General features: G+C 36.6%; 1 protein-coding gene across 1 annotated transcript in view; it reads left to right on the plus strand.

Annotated features, from left to right (window-relative positions):
- The window catches only part of Thsd7b (thrombospondin type 1 domain containing 7B), an 814215-nt gene that overhangs the window by 113981 nt on the left and 680480 nt on the right, over nt 1-19754 (plus strand). Inside the window, exon 2 of the mRNA XM_015479140.2 lies at nt 4315-4488. Within this exon, the coding sequence (XP_015334626.1) occupies nt 4350-4488 (139 nt within the window). The 5' untranslated portion in view covers nt 4315-4349. The remainder of the gene's footprint in view (nt 1-4314; nt 4489-19754) is intronic.

The following is a 19754-nucleotide window of genomic DNA, read 5'->3' on the forward strand; positions in this document are numbered from 1 at the left end:
CCATCAGCTCAGCAGAGTCTCCTTTTATTTATGTGTGAAATGTTAGCAGCAGGGTCAATGGAGAAAGCTCCATCAATGCTGGTCTCCTATTCTCTGCCCTCAAGCTTCTTGGGAAAGGGATGTAATGAGGAAGAGCAGTGTGGTCAGTGTAAAACCTAAAACACGTGGGTGTTTTTAGGAGGAATCTTGCTGTTACTTCCTGAATCAAAATCTTTTTCTTATTACCTAGGATCTGTTGTAGATTTTTCTTTTGTTCCAGATCTGTCTTAGGTTTCCTACTGGTACTCTGCTTTGTTAGTGACAGCTAGGAGATATGATGATTGCAGGAGTCCAGAAGGTTCTGCAAGCCACTCTACCCTAGCATCTTCCACGCTGAGAGTTGGGTCCTGGCCTAGGTAATCACAGAAGGAGCTGTGAAGGCATTAGTTTCCTTTGCAGTGTTCATACAGAGCTTTTGGCTGGCGAGACAGCTTAGGAGGAGACCAAGGCTCATAGTAACCTGTGTTAAGATAATATTAATATTTTTTTTTCCAAGAAAAATACAAAGATTGATGAAAAATTAAAAATATTTATGTGTGAATCTTTGGCTACTCATCCTGGATCATTCATTCTTTGACTACTCATTCTAAAAATCTCTTTTTAGCTTCCTAACTACAGCCATTCATAGTAGAGCAAATATGCTTTTGGTCCATCTTTTCCTTAGTTTACATTTTAATGACCTTAATAGATTTTAGATGTGCTAAATACATGCCTCCCACTAATGAGAATGGACAAAGTTTTCTATTCCAGGGTGATTCTTTTTTTTTTTTGTACCAGGGATTGAATTCAGGGGCACTCAACCACTGAGCCACATCCCCAGCCTTTTTTTTTGTATTTTATTTAGAGACAGAGTCTCACTGAGTTGATTAGGGCCTCACTAAATTGCTGAGGCTGGTTTTGAACTCGTGATCCTCTTGCCTCAGCCTCCCCTGCCACTAGGATTACAGAAGTGTGCCACCGTGTCTGGCCCAGGGTGATTCTGTGTCATGAAAAGGGCGGCTTCAACAGAGAGCTGGTCCTACAACATAGTTACTTTATAACTTTAGAAATAGCTTGGAATCAACAACCCTAAAATATAATCATTTTTATCAAACACACTCTAATGTGGCACTGACTCAAATTCATTTTTATGTATAAGGCCAGCTTTCCCATGGGTATGTTTGTCACCAGGAAGAAACTTTGTAACTTCACCAGGAAGTTATTTTATTTTATGGTGACAAGATAGATGTAGATTTTTTTTTTCCTGCTGCTTCTGTGGCATAATTGGCCATGACATTTCCTGAAAAATATTCACTCTAAAGTCTTTGTTTCAATTCCATATTATACAGTTGTAATCACATCTCTCACTGTGTGTGTGTGTGTACACGCATTTGCATGTCTGGCAAAAACCCTGTGTTGGAGTTTCTAATGAAATAATAGCCTGATTTCAGTCCATCTTTCAGTAAAAGTGGAGTGACCATCCATTGATACACGAAAGTAAAGTTGAAAATATCATGATACAATGCCCTTTGTTTCTTAATAGCATGTGAATTTGTCATTATCAATGTGTTATATCCATATTTGAGGGTATGTCTGGATATTCAAAGATATGTCATAAAAGGGCCACAATTCATTGATGGATGCTAACTTGCAAGGGAGCATGTGGAGGGGAATTGAGATTCCAGGGCTTCTAGGGTAGAAGGGGGAATTCTTTCCCCCATAAACCTATTGCTGAGCCCATGGCCTTGTGCACTCGATATAGCAGGTACTGACTTGTGAACACATAAGCCTGTGGTTGTGCCCTGCCCCCTACCACTCCCAGAGGTCCTTCTTTAGCTCTGTGGCAGCTCCAATCTGAAATGTAGCACTCTTTTCACCTGCGGAATGGGAGGGAGGGCATGCAGTGTGCTTCCCCGTGGTGATGAAATGTGTCTGTGAATCGTCACATTGGCAAGGGAGCTAGAGTGGGCCTGTATGTACATGCTGGCTGCTGTCCATGGGGTTCTGGAAAATAGCTCATGGCCAGAACAATTAAGGTTCTGTAAAAATATACTAATTTTAACATATTTTTCTGCCTCACAAAGAAGTGCCATATGGGCTATCAATGGACTTAGAACAAACTATATTTTAGTATCTATGTTGCTTGGCCCTTAGCAAAAGTGCAGCTACGATCAGACATATTCTTGATTGTTTGCCCCAAGTAAATTTGTCTAGTTCAGTTCTCCTGGGGCAGAGGATTTAGAATTGTGTCTAGTGATGTCCCTTGGGTTCCATGAAATCCTCCAAGAGGCCACTCTTGAAGACAAACTTCAGCAAAGTGGGTCTCATTTTATTTCAGCCAGAGCCCTCTGCTTTTACCATTCTCAGTATTGGTTTGTAATATGGAACGTTGAAGAAAAGCTTCTGGTTGTCTTTCAAAGTATTCTCTTCATCCCTGAAATGATACAGGCCATTTGAGAGCTGTGTACTTGAACTTCATTGCTTGACTCCTTGTAGAATAACTTTTACTGACTTGTACTTTGTTACTGTACCCTAGGAGTGTTCCAGGAATGCCAAGAGACTCCGCCATATGCAACTTGCGGTTGTCTGTTTTATTTGATGAAGTAATGTGCTCATCTGTATTTATGAGGACTCCTGGGGTAAATCTCTTCAGTGCTTGAGAGAAGGACAATGGCTTTTCTTGGAGAGAAAAGAAAAAAAGGAGTTATACACATGAGGACTATAGGACTATAGTAGCTATTTCTTTTCTTTGGTCACTAGGAAGCTCATGTTTAGATTTGTTACCCACCTTTAGCAATTTTGCAGATGGATATTTAGGGTTATTAACTTCTATCCTTGGTATCCTTTTGTACTGTTCAAGATTTTTATCCTCTATGCCTATGTGTCTTTACATATTTTTTTCATAATTCATGCATTATGGAATGTTATCTCAGCTGTCTTTTTAACACCAGGCAGCATTTCTCTCTTTCTTTCATCTTATTATTTTGCATTGCTGGGGATTGAATCCAGGGTTTCACACTTGCTAGGAAAGCACTCTACCACTGTCCTACATTTCAACCTTTTAATATATTTTAGAAGGTTGTACCTGGAGGTTATAGTTCCATGGCACAGCATGGCCTAGAATGCACATGGCCTTGGATTCAGTACTATCCACCCCAAACAAAAACAAGAACCAAGCAAACAAACAAATAAAAAAAATTCTATTGGATATCTAGCATCACATTGGACTTCAGCTACTCTAAAGTAAATGCCTTTTATCTTCCCTTTCAAATCCATCTCTTTTCTTCTTTCTCCTCTTTGGGTTCCATGGGTTTAGTCATCTAGGTTTGCAGTCATGCTGTCCTATTTAATCTCCTTCCTCTTATATAACACACCCAATTGTCAACCAGATCCTTTTAATCCAACCTGAGCCCTACCTCTCAAATCTCTCCAGGTCTTTTTCATCCATGAGTAGTTACCTGGACTGTTTTACCAGTTTCCTAACTGCCCCTGATTTCTGTAACATCATCCACTAATAATCCTTATGCACACCGATTTCAATTATTTCAAAGTCATTCTCTTCCCAGAATTCTTCTTGTTACTATCCACAGCATGAGCTCAAATCCCCCAAGGATCTTTATAATTTGGTCCCCAGTCTGTGTTGTGTCTCTCATCTCTGTGCATTTCTTCCTGCTCCTTGTGTCCTTCCCTGCAACCACCCACCTCACCACTAGTTCCCCAACATGATATGCATTTCCACGCCTTGTGGTTCATTCTGCCTGATGTGTCCTTCCTGACTCCTTCTAGCCCTTATGATTCCCTGGGTTCTTCTCAGCTATTATCTTGTGTGAGGTTCCCCCCTCTTTTTCTCAGCACAGAAGAGTAATTGCCTTGTCTTCAGTCTTCCCATCTATTTTTTTATGCTACTTTTAGAGGATTCTTTACCCTTTTTTGAACTTTGTTGTGTTTACTTACCTTTCTTCTCCAAATTTGTGAACTATTTGGAATTTGGCTGAGTGGAAGGGAACATGCATACCAGTTTTCTGCCAATCTTGCTTTCTCTTAAGAATAAAATGCAACTGACTGAGGGGCTACCAAGTCCATAGAATCAATGAAGGCTTCTGTGGGTCTGTGGGTAAGGATTGAAAGTGTGACTGATTAACTGCTGACCTTCAAATATTGGTATTGTATGTGTTATCATCTTCAGGTTAATGGAAGATTTCTAATACTATCATGATAAAGGTGCCAGAAGTCAAAGTGAGTTTTCATCATTTATGAACAGAATAAACTTAATCTGATTTTCTTTTATTCTTTTAGGAATAGGCAAGTCAAGAGGCTGAGAAGTCTGAAGAATGTTTCCAAAGGATAATCTGGCTGTTACTTGCTGGGTATGGAGGAGCATGAGGAAGCTGTTTCTATTACTGTCTCTCTTGCTGCCCCATGCAGCTCATTTGGAAGGCAAAAGAGATAATCAGTTCATCTGGAAACCAGGTAGGAATGTCCTGGCTGTTCCTTTGTCCCATTGTTATTAATGAGAAATCATGCTTCCCATCCTTGATCTTATTATGGAATAGTGGGAAATATACAGGCAGGAAAAATAAACCCTTTATTTTATAGCTTACATTGGATTTTTATTCTTGCATAATTGTCACCGCTATCCGTGATGCTTGTTATGCTTCAAAATTTTCATGTTGTTGTCAATTAAAGTTATGATTTCCATAGTTACATCTACTTCTCCTTTGTGAAATATTTCACCACTGTGCAGCACAGTTGCAGCAAAAATGACATCTGAATTTAGCAGGTATCCTTTGCTACAAATGCTTTGGAACAGTCCTGTATGAGTCTTTCTTTCAGGGTTCAAACTAGTTAGCTATTTAGTATTAAATACTTTCCAGCATACATCCTGTATATCTAGGTTTGGGGGCATGAAATATTATTCTAATAGTTTTGCTTACTAGTTGTGACTATAAAGTCATCTTAATGATGTTGGTGATCCTTAGCTATATTATGTATAATCTTTTCATATATATGAATAAGTTGAGCTTGGTGTTTGGAAGCTTATATATAACTTACATTCTTCCTTAAATATTTCCTTAATTTAGCTGTGAAAAAAATTTGTTAATTTAATTTCAAAGTTAATAATTTATTAAGTTAAATTATGAGCCCCATATATCTTGGCTCTTTGTGTCACTGATACTTTTTTGTTCTTCTGGATTTTAATTTTCTTAACATTTCACAATCAGATCGTTTAAAATATTTATTACTGTTTCAAGAATCCTTTCTTGCAAATACAGATAACTTATACTCCTAATATAGTGGAAGGAAAATGTGATGTTGTAGAAGATCTATGGTTCTCAGAGTTTTCATTTTGGTCTCATCATCTGTAAATTAAATAGACTGTGAACGTATTGTCACCATGGAAATATGTATAAAAGTGATATTTGTAATATTTAAATGACTTTGCAAAAATGAAAGTGAATTATGCTTTAAAGGATATTAAGTAAAAAACTCCAGCACCATTAGAGAGATAGTCTGGAGGAAATTTAATTGCATCAAAGCCCCTATAAATTAATTTAATTGTGGCTCCAAAACCACAGTAGTGATTTGTGTTTTTCCCCCTTTAGAGTAGTTTTAGGAGACTTTGAAAATAGTTTTAAAAGTCAATGTTGCTTTTCTGCAAATGGAGCTATTTTGTTTTAATAACAAAAGACAAATATTTTATCACATTAAAATAAGCACATTTATCTGATTCTACTCCTGTCTAAATTTCTCCAAAAAATGCAATTAAAATGACAAATAGCAAATTTGAGATGAATGAGATATGTTAAGAGAATGGGCTTAATTTGAAGTAAATTTAAAAAATATCTGCTGTTTCAAAAGTAGGTCATTAGAACTGGAAGGAGCAGAATCAACTCTACACTGAATGAATACATTGATAACTGTCAAACTTGAGGTTTAGCAATGAGGATCCTTCCTATCAGATACATTGCATGTTCAAATGAATATCCAGGTCATTATTTTCATTTTCCCTGGTGTTCTTTGCTTCCTTCCCTTCTTGCTGTTACATTACAAAGGTAGTAAGTAAGATACATTTCTCTCATTTCTGAATTCAATTCTAAACCAAATTATTTGTACCTGATCATATATTTTAAAATAGGAAAGTTGAAGCAGTATAAAATTAAAGCAAAAATCCAGACTATGTATTGAATTCACCAATCTCTTTAGGGTTCTAAAATTTTCCTTGCATGTGTACATATATATTGTACATATTTATGTATACAAATTACAACACACAAGTATTGCTATTAATGTTGTTTAGGATTTTTCCAGGAAAGAAATGGCTAGGGAAAAACACTATTCATGAAAGTGGGCGAGGCCGAGGAGAGTTTGAAGACAGCCACCAGGATTGTGCAGTGCCCCTAATTACATCAGTTGGGGGGTCTTTACAATTTGTAGGCCAACAGGGGTAAGGAAAAAGAATGGTTTCTAGAATCTCAAGAAAAAAGCATTCATCTGTAGATGCAGTGCCTTCCAGATGCCTTGGCCTTTAGAGGACTAGAACCAACCAAAGGTAGAAACTAGGAAAGGAACTGGAGAGTGAATGGACCTTGCCTCATCTTTCCTTCTGTTTCATCTTCTCCCGAAGTTTCCATTGTCTGAACTCTACCAGAAGCCACAAGAGAGGAGAGCCTATTGAATCCATGTAGATGGGCCTCCTGGGCAGGGAGGATGGTGGAGAATGATGGATATGAAAATACCTAATTAATACACATACACAACTAGAATCATGCTCTCAGCTTTCTTTTTTTGCAGCTTCATTTATCTCATATAATTTATCATATAATTGACATATAATGGTCTTGATGAATATTACATCATAGAGCCCATAGGTCAGCCTCATCTTTTAATGATTGTCTAGTATTTTTGCATGTTTTAATAAAATAAGTCATTTCACTAGTTTCCTTTTCATTTATTTTTTCTTTCCCCGTTGCTTTGCATTTCTGTGGTTTCTAGTTTCTTTGCTTTTATAAAAACTAATGACATGGATGAATCAGGATTTTAAAGGTAAGAAGTAGATTTATTTACTTGAGGAACCATATATCCTGGAGCAGTTCTGGATCACCCCTTTCATAGTCAACTTTGAAACCTTAAAATCTGTTACCTATTGATGAGTTTACTATATTTCATTTCGATTTTAAAGCTGTTTTTAGTTGAAACTAGTAATAATTTTTACAGCATGTTATCACATCACAAGACCGATGTAATCTGGAATTTGAATAGACTTCCATGGAGACTCAGGTAAGTATATTTTAGAAACCTGGAAACCATTCTCTTGGTTTAGATTGTAGTGTCATCCACTTAAACTCTTTGTTAGTGTCTATTGTTTTTTCTTTGAATCAGAACATTAGATGTTAGTCAACTTTACCCAAATTAGTGGCATTTCTAGGTGAGTCATGGTTTCAGAAAAACAATGGATTGATAAATAATAATATATGTTGCTAAAGATTTCTGTACTAAAGGAGAGTCTAGTGTATCATAGACTGTGGGGTCATTGATCTGGCAAGGCTGTTGAATGCCTGATCAGTTAGTTAGTGTCAGGCTATCTACCATTCATGTGAAGAAAGAAGGGTCACGTTAGGAAGAGTATCAGTTAAGGAATAAGGTTGCCTTCTGTTGTAAGTTTAGGTATGTAATTATTCATGTGTACCTTCTTTGTAGGAGACAGTAAGTGGTAGTTTGTAAAAAGTTCTAAGTATTAATTCTAAGAGGTGCACTCATCACTCATTCCACTAATACCTACTGAGTGCTGACTGTGTGTCAGACACTGTTACAAGGATGTGAGATAAGTGGAAAATTGAGAGTAAGTCAGACAAATCCTTGGTTTTCAGGAACTGGGTACTAAACGTGATCAGTAGTTAGAGAACAGGTTAGATGATGAGAAGTGCGAAGAAGCACAGACAGGGCAAAGAAGACGGATATATGGTGGTAGATGAGAGACTGATAGTTTTAGTTGGTTGTCCATGGGATACCTCAAGAAGGAAGTGAATTTGAGTGAAGACCTTCAGGAAGTGAGGGAGCCAGCCATGGGGATATTGACAGATGGATGGTGCAATAGGGCAGTGGCTCTGAGACAGGAGTGCCTGGGACACGTTTAAAGACCAAGAGAGGAGCCCAGCATGCTGCAGCAGAGAGAACATGGGCATAGTGATGGGAGATAAGGACAGAGAGGTGGGGGGGCCAGATCAGTTGTGTTCCTCAGAGGACAAGGTTGTTACTTTGGATGATACACAAAGACGCTAGAGGGATTTCAGTGAGCAGTGACATGATCTGACTTTCTTTTTAGTAAAATTTGAGAAGGGTCCTTGTGGTAGGTAGGTAGTTGAAAAGGGTAGAGCAGAAAGACCAGTTAGGCAGCTAGAGAAATAAGGAGTGATGATAATGATCTGACCCAAGGTCATGGCATGAAGATGGTGAGAAAGGGTTGAGTTCTGGATATAGGTAGGGCCATGTTTTTCTGCCAGAGGTGATTTTGGCCATGTATGAAGACATTTCTGGTTGGCACAACTAGGTGTGCTACTAAATATCCTACAATGCACAGAATGGCCCTCCTCAAGAAAGGAATTATCAGGCCTCCAAATATCAATGGTGCTCAGGTTGAAAACCCTGATTCAGGGCACAGCCCTCAGGATTTGTGATGGGGTGGGAGGGAAGAGACATTAGGTGATTTGGACTTTTCCTTGAGCAGCTGGAAGAGTGGAGTTGACATATTTAAGATGGGCTGTCTGGGAAGGAGCTGCGATGCAGAGAATGCAGTATTAGGAGGTAGGTATTGGGCAGTGTGTTAGAAATTCATGTGGAAGTGTTGACCAGAAAGTGAGATGTGTAGGGTCTGATTCAGTAGGAGACTTTTGCTGGAGAAATTAATTTGGGAACCGCAAGCAAAGTGGTAGAATTTAAACGTGAAGCCTTAGAAATGAAGAGATGAGCTTGAGATATGTGATCCTAAATATGTAGTGGATCACATTCTAATTACTTCCATTTGGAAGCCAAATGACATTAAAACATTATTTTGGTAAATGCATATAAACTTTGCCATTTTAGCAGTTTTAAAGGTGTAAAATTCAGTGATATTTAGTACATTTGCAGTGTGGTGGAACCATTACAGCTATCTAGTTCCAGAACATTTTCATTATCTAAAATTACATTTGCAACTGATCTTATAAAAACTAGGAAACAAATTTTTTTTTTTTTGGAAAACAAGTTCCAAAAGAAAAAGATATTCTGTATTCGTTTTTTTGTGACAGATTTTTTAAATAGCCTAAGTCATTCTAAGAGATCACTCTGGCGTAATGAAAAGTGCTAAAGTTTTGTGCACAAGCTGAATCCTCAAATCCTGAGTGTTTAATGGGGAGAAAGTTATTGAACCTCTATGGGCCTTATTTATCTGAAAATGGGTAAACAATCAACATTTCACAGGATTGTTTTGAGAAGCAAGATACTATTTTGAAATGCTTATTGTGTAAGTGGTTACTCAGATGTTACTATTTCTATCATTATGTTATAATTTCATATTTGAAATATTTGATTTTATTATACAACTTTTGCATGCATTTCTTAGACACACAAAAGGAAAGTTTGTTTTATAGTTTTATATACCTTATTAATAAATAATTATAAGTAATATTATAGACATTTACTTTCTTGCCATATGCCAAATCCTTGGAAAGTTTTAATTTTCATAGTTTCTACCCAGTGAATAAAATGGGTGAGAAGAATGACCTATGTTCTAAGAACTAAGTAGAAAGATTGGAATTATTCTTTTGGGGAAAAAAAAGGAGATGATCGAAATCACATTGCATAAGGAGAAAAGGATCTTACATACGTTCATATTTATTATAGTTTAAGTAATATTTTCAATGTTGAAAGTACTTTAAGGAAAAATTGCATTATATATTATACATATATTATATTAAAGTTCAGAAGTATTTAGAGAAAATAAAATGTTCTTGGAAGAAAGCTATTTTTTGATAGTGCAATAAGCCCATGAAATATTTTCTCTGGATCATTTTAATTTCTTCCATGGGTTTTAGTTAATGGAGAAGGCACATGTTTATTATACTTTCAGTGGTGGTGTTTCTGTGATAACAAAAATTTTAGACATACGGGGCTTGGGATTTACTGCTAAAATTTTTAATCATTTTTCATTAGAGACTACAAGCGCTAATTTCATGATATTGCCAATAAGTCAGAAAAAATGTATATTACCCAAATAACATAAAATATACTTCTCTACTATTTTTTCCTAAATAGCACTAAAATGTAGGTTTCATGAGAACAGGGTATTTTGTTGGATTTGTTCACTAATATATTTAAGAACTTAGAACACCAATAACTACTGTATAAAAATATACCCAGCCCATTAATAAGGGGCACTGTTTTTTGGTGTGTGTGTGCATGCATACATGTTTGTGTGTGTGTGTTGTGTGTCTGAGATGTGAGGAGACAAAAATGTATGATCTATGTTATTCTGGAGCTTGAAGATATTGAGGATCTATGAAATTACTGAAACCAAAGTCACACTTTACAGATTAGTGAATGTGGAAATAAAGTCTATATTTCCACATTGCTTGATTTTACTAGCAGTGGTGATCATATGTGGAAAAATGTTTTCAACTCATTTTCTTAAAAAATAGAGTACAATATTCTGGAAAATAACGTTAGAGATAAAATAGCGTTAAAAATAAAAATATTACTACCACACTTAGGTGAGATAGACCTATAGTATCTCATCTTACCAGTTCCATTCCACAGAGGGACACAGTTTCTGTTATTTTGATGTTTATTCTCATATTTAACTCCATATTTCTAAGCAGCATTTTCATTATTGATACTTCTTGATTTATAAATATTAGATATTTCCTATCAATCTGCTGTTATGCTAAATGAGGATTTGATCTCTCATCCATCTACCTCTACCGTCCTACCTGCAGTCTTCCAAACTAGTTGTATCAAGATCTTTAAGTCAATGGGTGCTCATTTCCTATGTAGATATTGTTCTATGCTGAGCCAACAAGTGTACCCTCTCTCTTTCAGCTCTTTGTTTTATAAAGAAATGAAAAGTGGCCTCATTTTGTTTTCTGTGTGGTCTTTGAGCCTATTGCTGTTTTTCCCCAAATACTCCATTAGAGATGTCACATGCCCAAACATTCCAGTGCAGCTCTTAAGAATAATTACATTATTTTCTTTGGGAGATCTTTGTGCAGCCATCTGTCCCCTGAATTCAGTCTGGACTACAGTGTCTAGGTGTTTTCTGTGGAACTTCCCTTCACTCCCTTTCGTCTTGAATTCCTTCTTTCCTGTGCTTGTTTCTCTCCCTTGCGTTATTTTCCAGAATGGCTAAGTTTATCTTCTGGTACTGCTGAAACAGGGTGTGTTGAAAGTAATTTTCAAACCCTCTTAGGTTGTGAAGGGTCTGTGTGCTTGTGTTGGATTGATACCTTGGGTGTGGAGTTCAAGATTAAAAAGTGCATTTTCCTTCAGAATTTTGAAAGTCTTACTCCATCGTGTTATGGCTTCCAGTGTGGTTAGCGAGAAGTTCAGTGCCACTCCGATCTCATCTGTTCCTTATGAAACTCTTCATGGAGACATATGAACTCTCTAACTAATGTTCAACTTTGAGACATTTCCCATTTTTGTTTTTGTTTACATTTTTATTCCAGTTTCTAAAATTTTTCTTCTATTTTCAACCATCCTTTTTGAATTTTTTTTTAGTCATCCCATTTTTTTTTGTTATATGATCTTTTAGTTATTCTAAGATTTGAAAAAGATTGTATCCTGTGTCACAGATATAGGGCTTATTCATTCAGGGATTTTAATGCTTGCTTTTTTTCCCCTTGGGTTCTATCCACCATTTATTCTTCTTTTAATGCACGGTTCCTGTTTTATTCACTTGTTTCTTCAAGGGTGGCCATAGAGATGGATAGCTTTCTTCTAATGCATATTGATTATTGACAGTCTCATTAGTATCTCACTTTATTAAAAATGAAATACTAAAAACTGATTGGTTATTCCTTGCAACTGACTCAGTTGTTGGACTTCGCTGTCAGAACTTCTTGAGTGGCGAGCTGGCTTTTTTATTGAAGGTGGGTTTCTCAAAAATCTATATCCATCAGTACTTAAAAGTCTTTTCTCTGAGGCTGGTCTTATTTAAGGTGAAGATTAAGCAGCTATAACAAAGATGCTCCCAAATATAATGGCTTAAAACCCCAGAAGCTCATATCTCTTTTATGTGAAGGTCACAGAGTTAGTGGTCCAGAACGACTGATGGGCAGCTCTGCTCTCTGTGTTTATTCAGCCAGGCATTTTTCTTTTATTTTCCTGAAGGACATTATCTTTCTCCATCCATCCAAGCTGGACTACAGGCATTTCTACTATCTATTGGATGAAAAGGGCACAGAGCTGAAGTCAGGAACAAGAGGTTTCATATAAGTGACAGAAGTTGAACACATGTTCTGTTTCTCTATATCAACTAGCCACAAGATAGTGACTTGGAACAATAATTGTCATTGATTTTGTTCACACATTGAGGGGGTGACTGGACTCAGTTAGGAATGATCACTTCATAGCGGAGTCTGCAGTTATCTGGGAGGATTCTTCACTCATGTACCTAGTGACTGGACTGGGAAGACTCAAACAGGGGTTGGAGCAGCTGGAACTCTTTGGGTATCTTTTTCCTTGTGTGTTCTCTTCATATGGGGCTGCAGAATCCCAGAGGAAGCTTCTGCCGAGAAATAAGAAGGCATTGCATGGCTTGTGGTTGCTCAGCCTGGGAGTCATGTGTGGACACCAAAGCTGCATTCCATTGTTTCCAAGTAAGTCTCTGAAAAGAGAGCTCAGGTTCCATCTTCTGATCAGAGGTGTGGCAAAGGATTTCCAGACTGGTTTTAAATCACAATTCATCACTTCTCTTTAGAATTCACTGGTAAGAGGGGAGTCACCTGGTCACAAAGGAAGGTGGAAGGTATAGCCTGTGTTTGGGTAGCAATGTCAGAAGGGAAAATAGATTTATCATAATAGGCAGCCTTCATTCCAGGGGCTATCCTGTGTCTCCTGTACTGCACGACTGAAAAGAGAGCAAGGGGAGAGTTCTTGGCCCAACATAGATACTTCTTCTTTTTACTTCATTGCTCTCTTTTGAGCTAACTCATGGTTGCCTTCTCCTTTGTCTGCTCTTCTCAAAAATGTTTACTTGACTTGAATTTTGCTCTTTGCCTGCTGAGATTGGGTAAGGGACAGAGGAAGGGGACTAGAGGGCTAATTAACTCGATTTGTAGATTTAAAATTATTCTCTATTTCAAGTCACAAGCCTAGTTCCTTATCAATGTCTCTAATTCTCCAGCCATCTCATACTTTTTTCAGTATAAATTTCTTTTTTGTTGTTATCATGCCCTTCTGTAATGACTTAATCTTCAGCATCCTCTACCTTAACAAGAGGTGTAGAGCTCCTCTCTCTGCTCTTCAGGTCTCAGAACTCATTTCTTTGGGACCACTGTCTCTGTATTTCTGATCCTTTTTGGGTTATATCTTTTAGTACCTTTACTGTTGTTTCAACAGGGTAACTGGAGGATGTGAAAAAACATATCATCCCCATACAATGGGGATGTCTTCACTGTTTTGTTTTTATTGGTGCATTATAATGATACATAATAGTGTGGGATTCATTGTGACATATCTGTACATGTATCTATCTATCTATCTATATTACATAATCTCATCAATTTAATTCTCCTTGCCTTCCCCTGGACCCTTCTATGCTTCTGGTCTCATATTTTATTTAGTTTTTATAGAAACTGGGTTAATTGTGATTATTTATACATGACATAGCAAAATACTGTCAATTTTGTTTCCCAATACCCTTCCTCTGCCCCTATTCCTTATCCTCTATTCTGCTGATCTCTCTTCTATTTTTGTGAAATCCCTTTTTTGTTCTCCTTTTTCCCCCTAGCTTCCTCATTGAGAGAACATTTGACCCTTGACTTTCCAAGTCTGACTTCTTTCACTTAGCACAATGTTCTACAGTTCCATCCATTTACTAGCAAATGACATAATTGTATTTGTCTTTAAGGTGGAGTAAAACTCCATTGAGTGCAAATACATCACATTTTCTTTGTCCATTCATCTGTTGACACTTGGGCTGGTTCCATTACTTGGTTAATTCATTTACTTTTTATGACTTTTAGTAACTTTTGGTTGTTTATTCTGGATAGGAAACGTGGTGAACTAGGTGAATCTTAAGGAAATTGACCTAGATGTTCTCTTTGAGCATGTGTTACAAAATGTATCTATTATAGAATCAACTGACCACCAAACTTTTTCCAGATTAAAAGTTTTTTTTTTTTTTTTAAAAAGCTTTATTCAAATGTTCATTGGTTATACAGGAGTGAGAGTGTGTGTGTGTGTGTGTGTGTGTGTGTGTGTGTGTGTGTGTCAAATTGAGCTACTGGATTGGTGATTGCTATAGGAAAGGTTTCTGACTGGTGGTCAGATTATCAAGGGACAAACACCATGATGGCACCTGCAAATATATCCATTCAACTTTGTCTTCTATGACAGTATTTTGACATCAAACTCATTTGAATTATGATTAACTAAGAAATAAAGGTTTCTAAGCAAAGAAAGATAAGAGTAAAGTTCAAAATAAGTCATACCTATCAAAGTGAAATTGAAACATGAATTAAAGACAAAATGAGAGTATTATACATTCATGAAACAACCTTAGAAGCTTATTTAGTTAACATCTTCATGGTCATGATCTTAGGTGCTATAAAGTACCACCACTCTTGAATGGAATGAAAATGCCCACATTCCTGTGGGCTCCTTATTTACTATATTCATGCAATTATTTTTTATTTCAACAAAGTCCTAAAAATTTATACACAGATGACATCTGTGCAGCATACATTAATGCCACACTGAGGTTCAGAAAAATAATTTAAAAGTGTATATTTAACTTCACTCATAATTATTACTTTCTTTCAATAATATTTACATTAAAGCTTATTTTTTTGGTGTTCAAGTATTTTGAGTTCTTTATATATCCTGGAGATTAATGCTGTATTTGAGGCAAAGATTTTCCTCCATTCTGTAGATTCTGTCTTCACACACTTTCCTTTGCTGTGAAGAAGCTTTTTAGTTTGTTTTAGTTTTTTTCCCCCTGCTGTGACTAAAGGACCCTACCAGAACAATTGTAAAGCAGGAAATGTTTATTTGAGGGCTCACAGTTTCAGAAGTCTCAGTCCATAGAAGTCCAGCTCCATTTCTTGGGGCTCAAGGGGTGAACACCACGGTAGAAGAATGTGGCAGAGAAAAAGCAGCTCTCATGATGGTCAGGAAGCAGAGAGAGACTCCACTCTCCAGATACAAACTGTATACCACATAGACATGCCCCCAGAGAAACACTTCCTCCATCCACACCCCACCCACCTCTAGCCACTACTTAGTTAATTCCATCAGGGATTAATTCACTGAGATTAGGTTAAAGCTACAACCCAGTCATTTCTCCTCTGAGCCTTCTTGCATTGTGTCACACAGGAGCTTTTGGGGGACACCTCATATCCAAACCATAATAGTTTGTTACCATCCCATTTATTGATTCTTGATTTTAATTCTTGTGCTTTACGAGTCTTGTGGAGAAAGTCAATTCCTAAACCGACATGATGGAAAGTCGGGCCTATTTTTCTTCTAGTAGATGCAGGCTTTCTGGTCTAATGCCTAAGTCTTGCTTGATACACTTTGAGTTGACTTTTGTGAAGGGTGCGAGATAAGGTTCAATTTCATTCTGCTATGTATGGATTTCCAATTTTCCAGTCTGGTATCATGATGCCTTTGGCTTTGCTTTTCTCAGTAAGGATTGCTTTGGCTATTCTGGGTCTCTTATTTTTCAAATGAATTTCATGACTTAACACCAAAAACAAAACAAAAACCAAACCCAATCAATAAATGGGCAAAGGAACTGCACAGGCACTTCCCAGAAGAAATACAAATGGTCAATAAATATATGTAAAAGTGTTCAACTTCTCTAGCAATGAGAGAAATGCAAATTAAAACTACACTAAGATTCAAGAATACAAGTAACAACAAATGGTGCTGAGAAAATTGGAAATCCATATGCAACAAAATGAAATTAAACCCCTATCTCTCACCATGCACAAAACTGAAGTGGATCAAGGACCTAGGAATTAAACCAAAGATGCTGCATCTATTAGAAGAAAAAGTAGGCCTAAATCTCCATCATGTTGGATTAGGCCTCAACTTCCTCAGTAAGACTCCTATAGCACAAGAATTAATATCAAGAATCAATAAATGAGATGGATTCAAACTAAAAAGCTTCTTCTCAGCAAAAGAAACAATCAGTGAAGTGAATAGAGAGCCTACTAATTGGGAACAAATTCTTACCACACATACATCAGATACAGCGCTAATCTCTAGAACTCAACAATCTTAACACAAAAAAAGAAAAAACAAAACAAAACAAATAACCCAATCAATAAATGGGCCAAGGAACTGAACAGACACTTCTCAGAAGACGACATACAATCAATCAATCAAATATATGACAAAACGTTCAATATCTCTAGCAATTAAAGAAATGCAAATCAAAACTACTCTAAAATTTTATCTCACTCCAGTCATAATGGGAGCTATTAAGAATACAAACAACAATAAGTGTTGGTGAGGATGTGGGGGAAAAGCACACTCATACATTGCTGGTGGGACTGCAAATTGGTGCAGCCAATATGGAAAGCAGTATGGAAAAGTAGGAATGGAATCACCATTTGACCCACCTATCCCTCTCCTCAGACTATACCCAAAGGACTTAAAATCAGCATACTATGGGAACACAGCCACATCAATGTTTATAGTAGCACAATTCACAATAGCTAAACTATGGAACCAACCTAGATGTCCTTCAGTAGATAAATGGGTAAAGAAAATGTGGTATACATACACAATGGAATATTCTTCAGCATTGAAAGAGAATAAAATCATGGCATTTTCAGGTAAATGGATGGAGCTGGAGAATATAATGCTAAGTGAAATTAGCCAATCCCCGAAAACTAAATGCCAAATGATTTCTCTGATTTAAGGATGCTGATCCATATTATGCTGTGGGGGTTGGGAGGATTAAATGAATTCTAGATAGGGCAAAGAGGAAAAGGGGAGGGAGGGAAAGGGAGGAGTCATAGGGATAGGAAAGACTGTGAAATGCAATGGTCATCATTACTGTAACTACAAGTACGAAGACACAAATGATGTGACTCTATTTTGTGTACAACCAGAGATATGAAAAATTGTGCTCTATATGTGTAATATGAATTGTAATGCATTCTGTTGTATTATATAACAAATCAAAATTAAAAAATAAAAAAAAAGAATATAAGTAACAATAAATGTTGGTGAGGATGTGGGGAAAAAAGTACACTCATATATTGCTGGTAGGACTGAAAATGGTGCAACCACTCTGTAGAGCCGTATGAAGATTCCTCAAAAAATTAAGTACAGAACCACCATTTAACCCAGTTTTCCACTGCTTGGTATATATCCAAAGAACTTAAAATCAGCATACTACAGTGATTCAGCTACATCAATGTTTGTAGCAGCTCAATTCACAATAGCTAAGCAATGGAATCAATCTAAGTGCCCTTCAAAAAATGAATGGATAAGGAAATTGTGGTATATATACACACTGGAATATTACTCAGCCATAAAAAAGAATGACTTTATGACTTATGCCAGTAAATGTAAAGATATAGAGTCTATCGTACTAAACGAAATAACCAATCCCAAAATACCGAAGGCTAAATGTTCTTTTTGATGTGATGTTGCTAATACACAATAAGGGGATGAAGAGGGAAGAATAGAAGTTCAGTGGATTAGACAATGGGGAATGAAGGAAAGAGAAGGGACATGTTAATAGGAAAGATAGTAGAATGAGCTGGACATAACTTTTCTATGTTCATATATGAATACACCATCAGTGAAACTCCACAGGTACAACCACAATAATGGGATCCTAAGTAGATTGAGTTGTACTCCACCTATGTGCAATATGTCAAAATGTATTCTATTGTCATGTATATCTAAAAAGACAAATAAAAAATAAAGCTTATTTTCTTCACCAAAGTATGATCATGAAATAGTCATCTCATTCTTTTGGTTTTTTTTTTCCCCTCTTTAAAGTTAATATAGGAATAAAACTGTGGATTATGTAGGGAATCTGTGATATTGGCACCCACTTACATTGATAAGTCCAGTTTCCCCAAAAGTACAAAATGAAAGCCATTATGGATATAATTTGTTTTATCATCAAATGATAGATTTCATTCATGAACAATCTTTACTACAAAACTAACAATAAATGATAAAAATAACATGGGTTTTTTTTCCTCAGGGTTAATAATTTTTAATGGAATGCAGCTGCTCAAAGTTTTCTATTGCTAAGTACATGCACTATGTTGAAAAGGATGCTACATTTTGAATCTTTTTTAGAAAACTTATTTGAGACTTAATTACCTAGCTATATATGTACAGAATTTTATACCATTTTCAAATATTAATGTTTATAAATCATACAGAAGCTGACAGTACATACCAAGCGGGGTGGTAGAATGGTTCAGAGCATGAGCACTGAAATCAGACTGCTAGCTTCTGTGACAAACTGTGTGTGACCTTGGGTAAGGTCCTTAACTTCATGCCTCTACTTTCTCATCAGCACAATGGAAATAAAAAAAACTGACTTCATATTCTGTAGTACATGCTCAAACTAAATTTTGTGTATTCAGAAGTAAATATTACAAGCTCAAAGTCATAGTAAGCACTTAAGTAATTTTATTCTTTATTACTGGAAAAGGAGTGTTACTTGATAAGACTTATTCCCTATCCTCTACCTCTGACATGTAGAATATATTCTAGTTTGGATAAATAGGCATGCATTTAATAATAAATCTCATTTCTCTAAAGAGGCAATTAATTATTCTTTATCTGTACTGTATCTTTCAAAATAAGTGTACAAGTTTCCCTTTTACCGTGTGTTTCTGGTGGCATGCCTCATGTACCTTAGCCGTTTCAAATATTGTACCTTCGATATTTTCCCCTGACGTTCCTATTCATAAAACTCTATTTTATTGTTTTCAAAGCAAGAGCTGTGGGATTCTTTTCAAAGCAATAACCATGCAGGATGCAGTCTCAGAGCTTTCTTAGAACTGATAATGTATGTGGCCAGTTCAACCAAGCCTGGGTTCAGGCTTTGATAAGTGCTCTGCATTGACTTCTATCATCTTCAGACTGAAAAGAGGGAAAGCCAGCGTGCAAGTGGCACCATTATATTTGGCAATAAGTTAAAAATTATAATATTCTAGAACCCCTTCCTCTTTCATTTATCTTACATGGGCTTCACCCTAGGAAGTTGTAGGCAGGGCAAGGATCCCAATTGTTTTACTGTTGAAAAAACTGCATTAGAATACCATAGATATTATGCAGTGGAGTCTTTCACTACTTGAACTTCCACGATGAACAGGCCTTAGGTTCACCTCTTTGAAACTTTGAACTTACAGCTGCTTACGATGTTGCCAGTCTCCCCAGAGGCTCTCATGAACACAAACAACAACAACAATAACAACAACAAAAAGGGAAAAACCCCCACACATTTGTATTTTCTAAATTCCACGTTAATTGCTTTAATTTTGGGTGATTGGTGA

The sequence above is a fragment of the Marmota marmota genome, unplaced genomic scaffold (assembly GCF_001458135.2).
Source record: "Marmota marmota marmota unplaced genomic scaffold, marMar, whole genome shotgun sequence".
Taxonomy (NCBI): domain Eukaryota; kingdom Metazoa; phylum Chordata; class Mammalia; order Rodentia; family Sciuridae; genus Marmota; species Marmota marmota.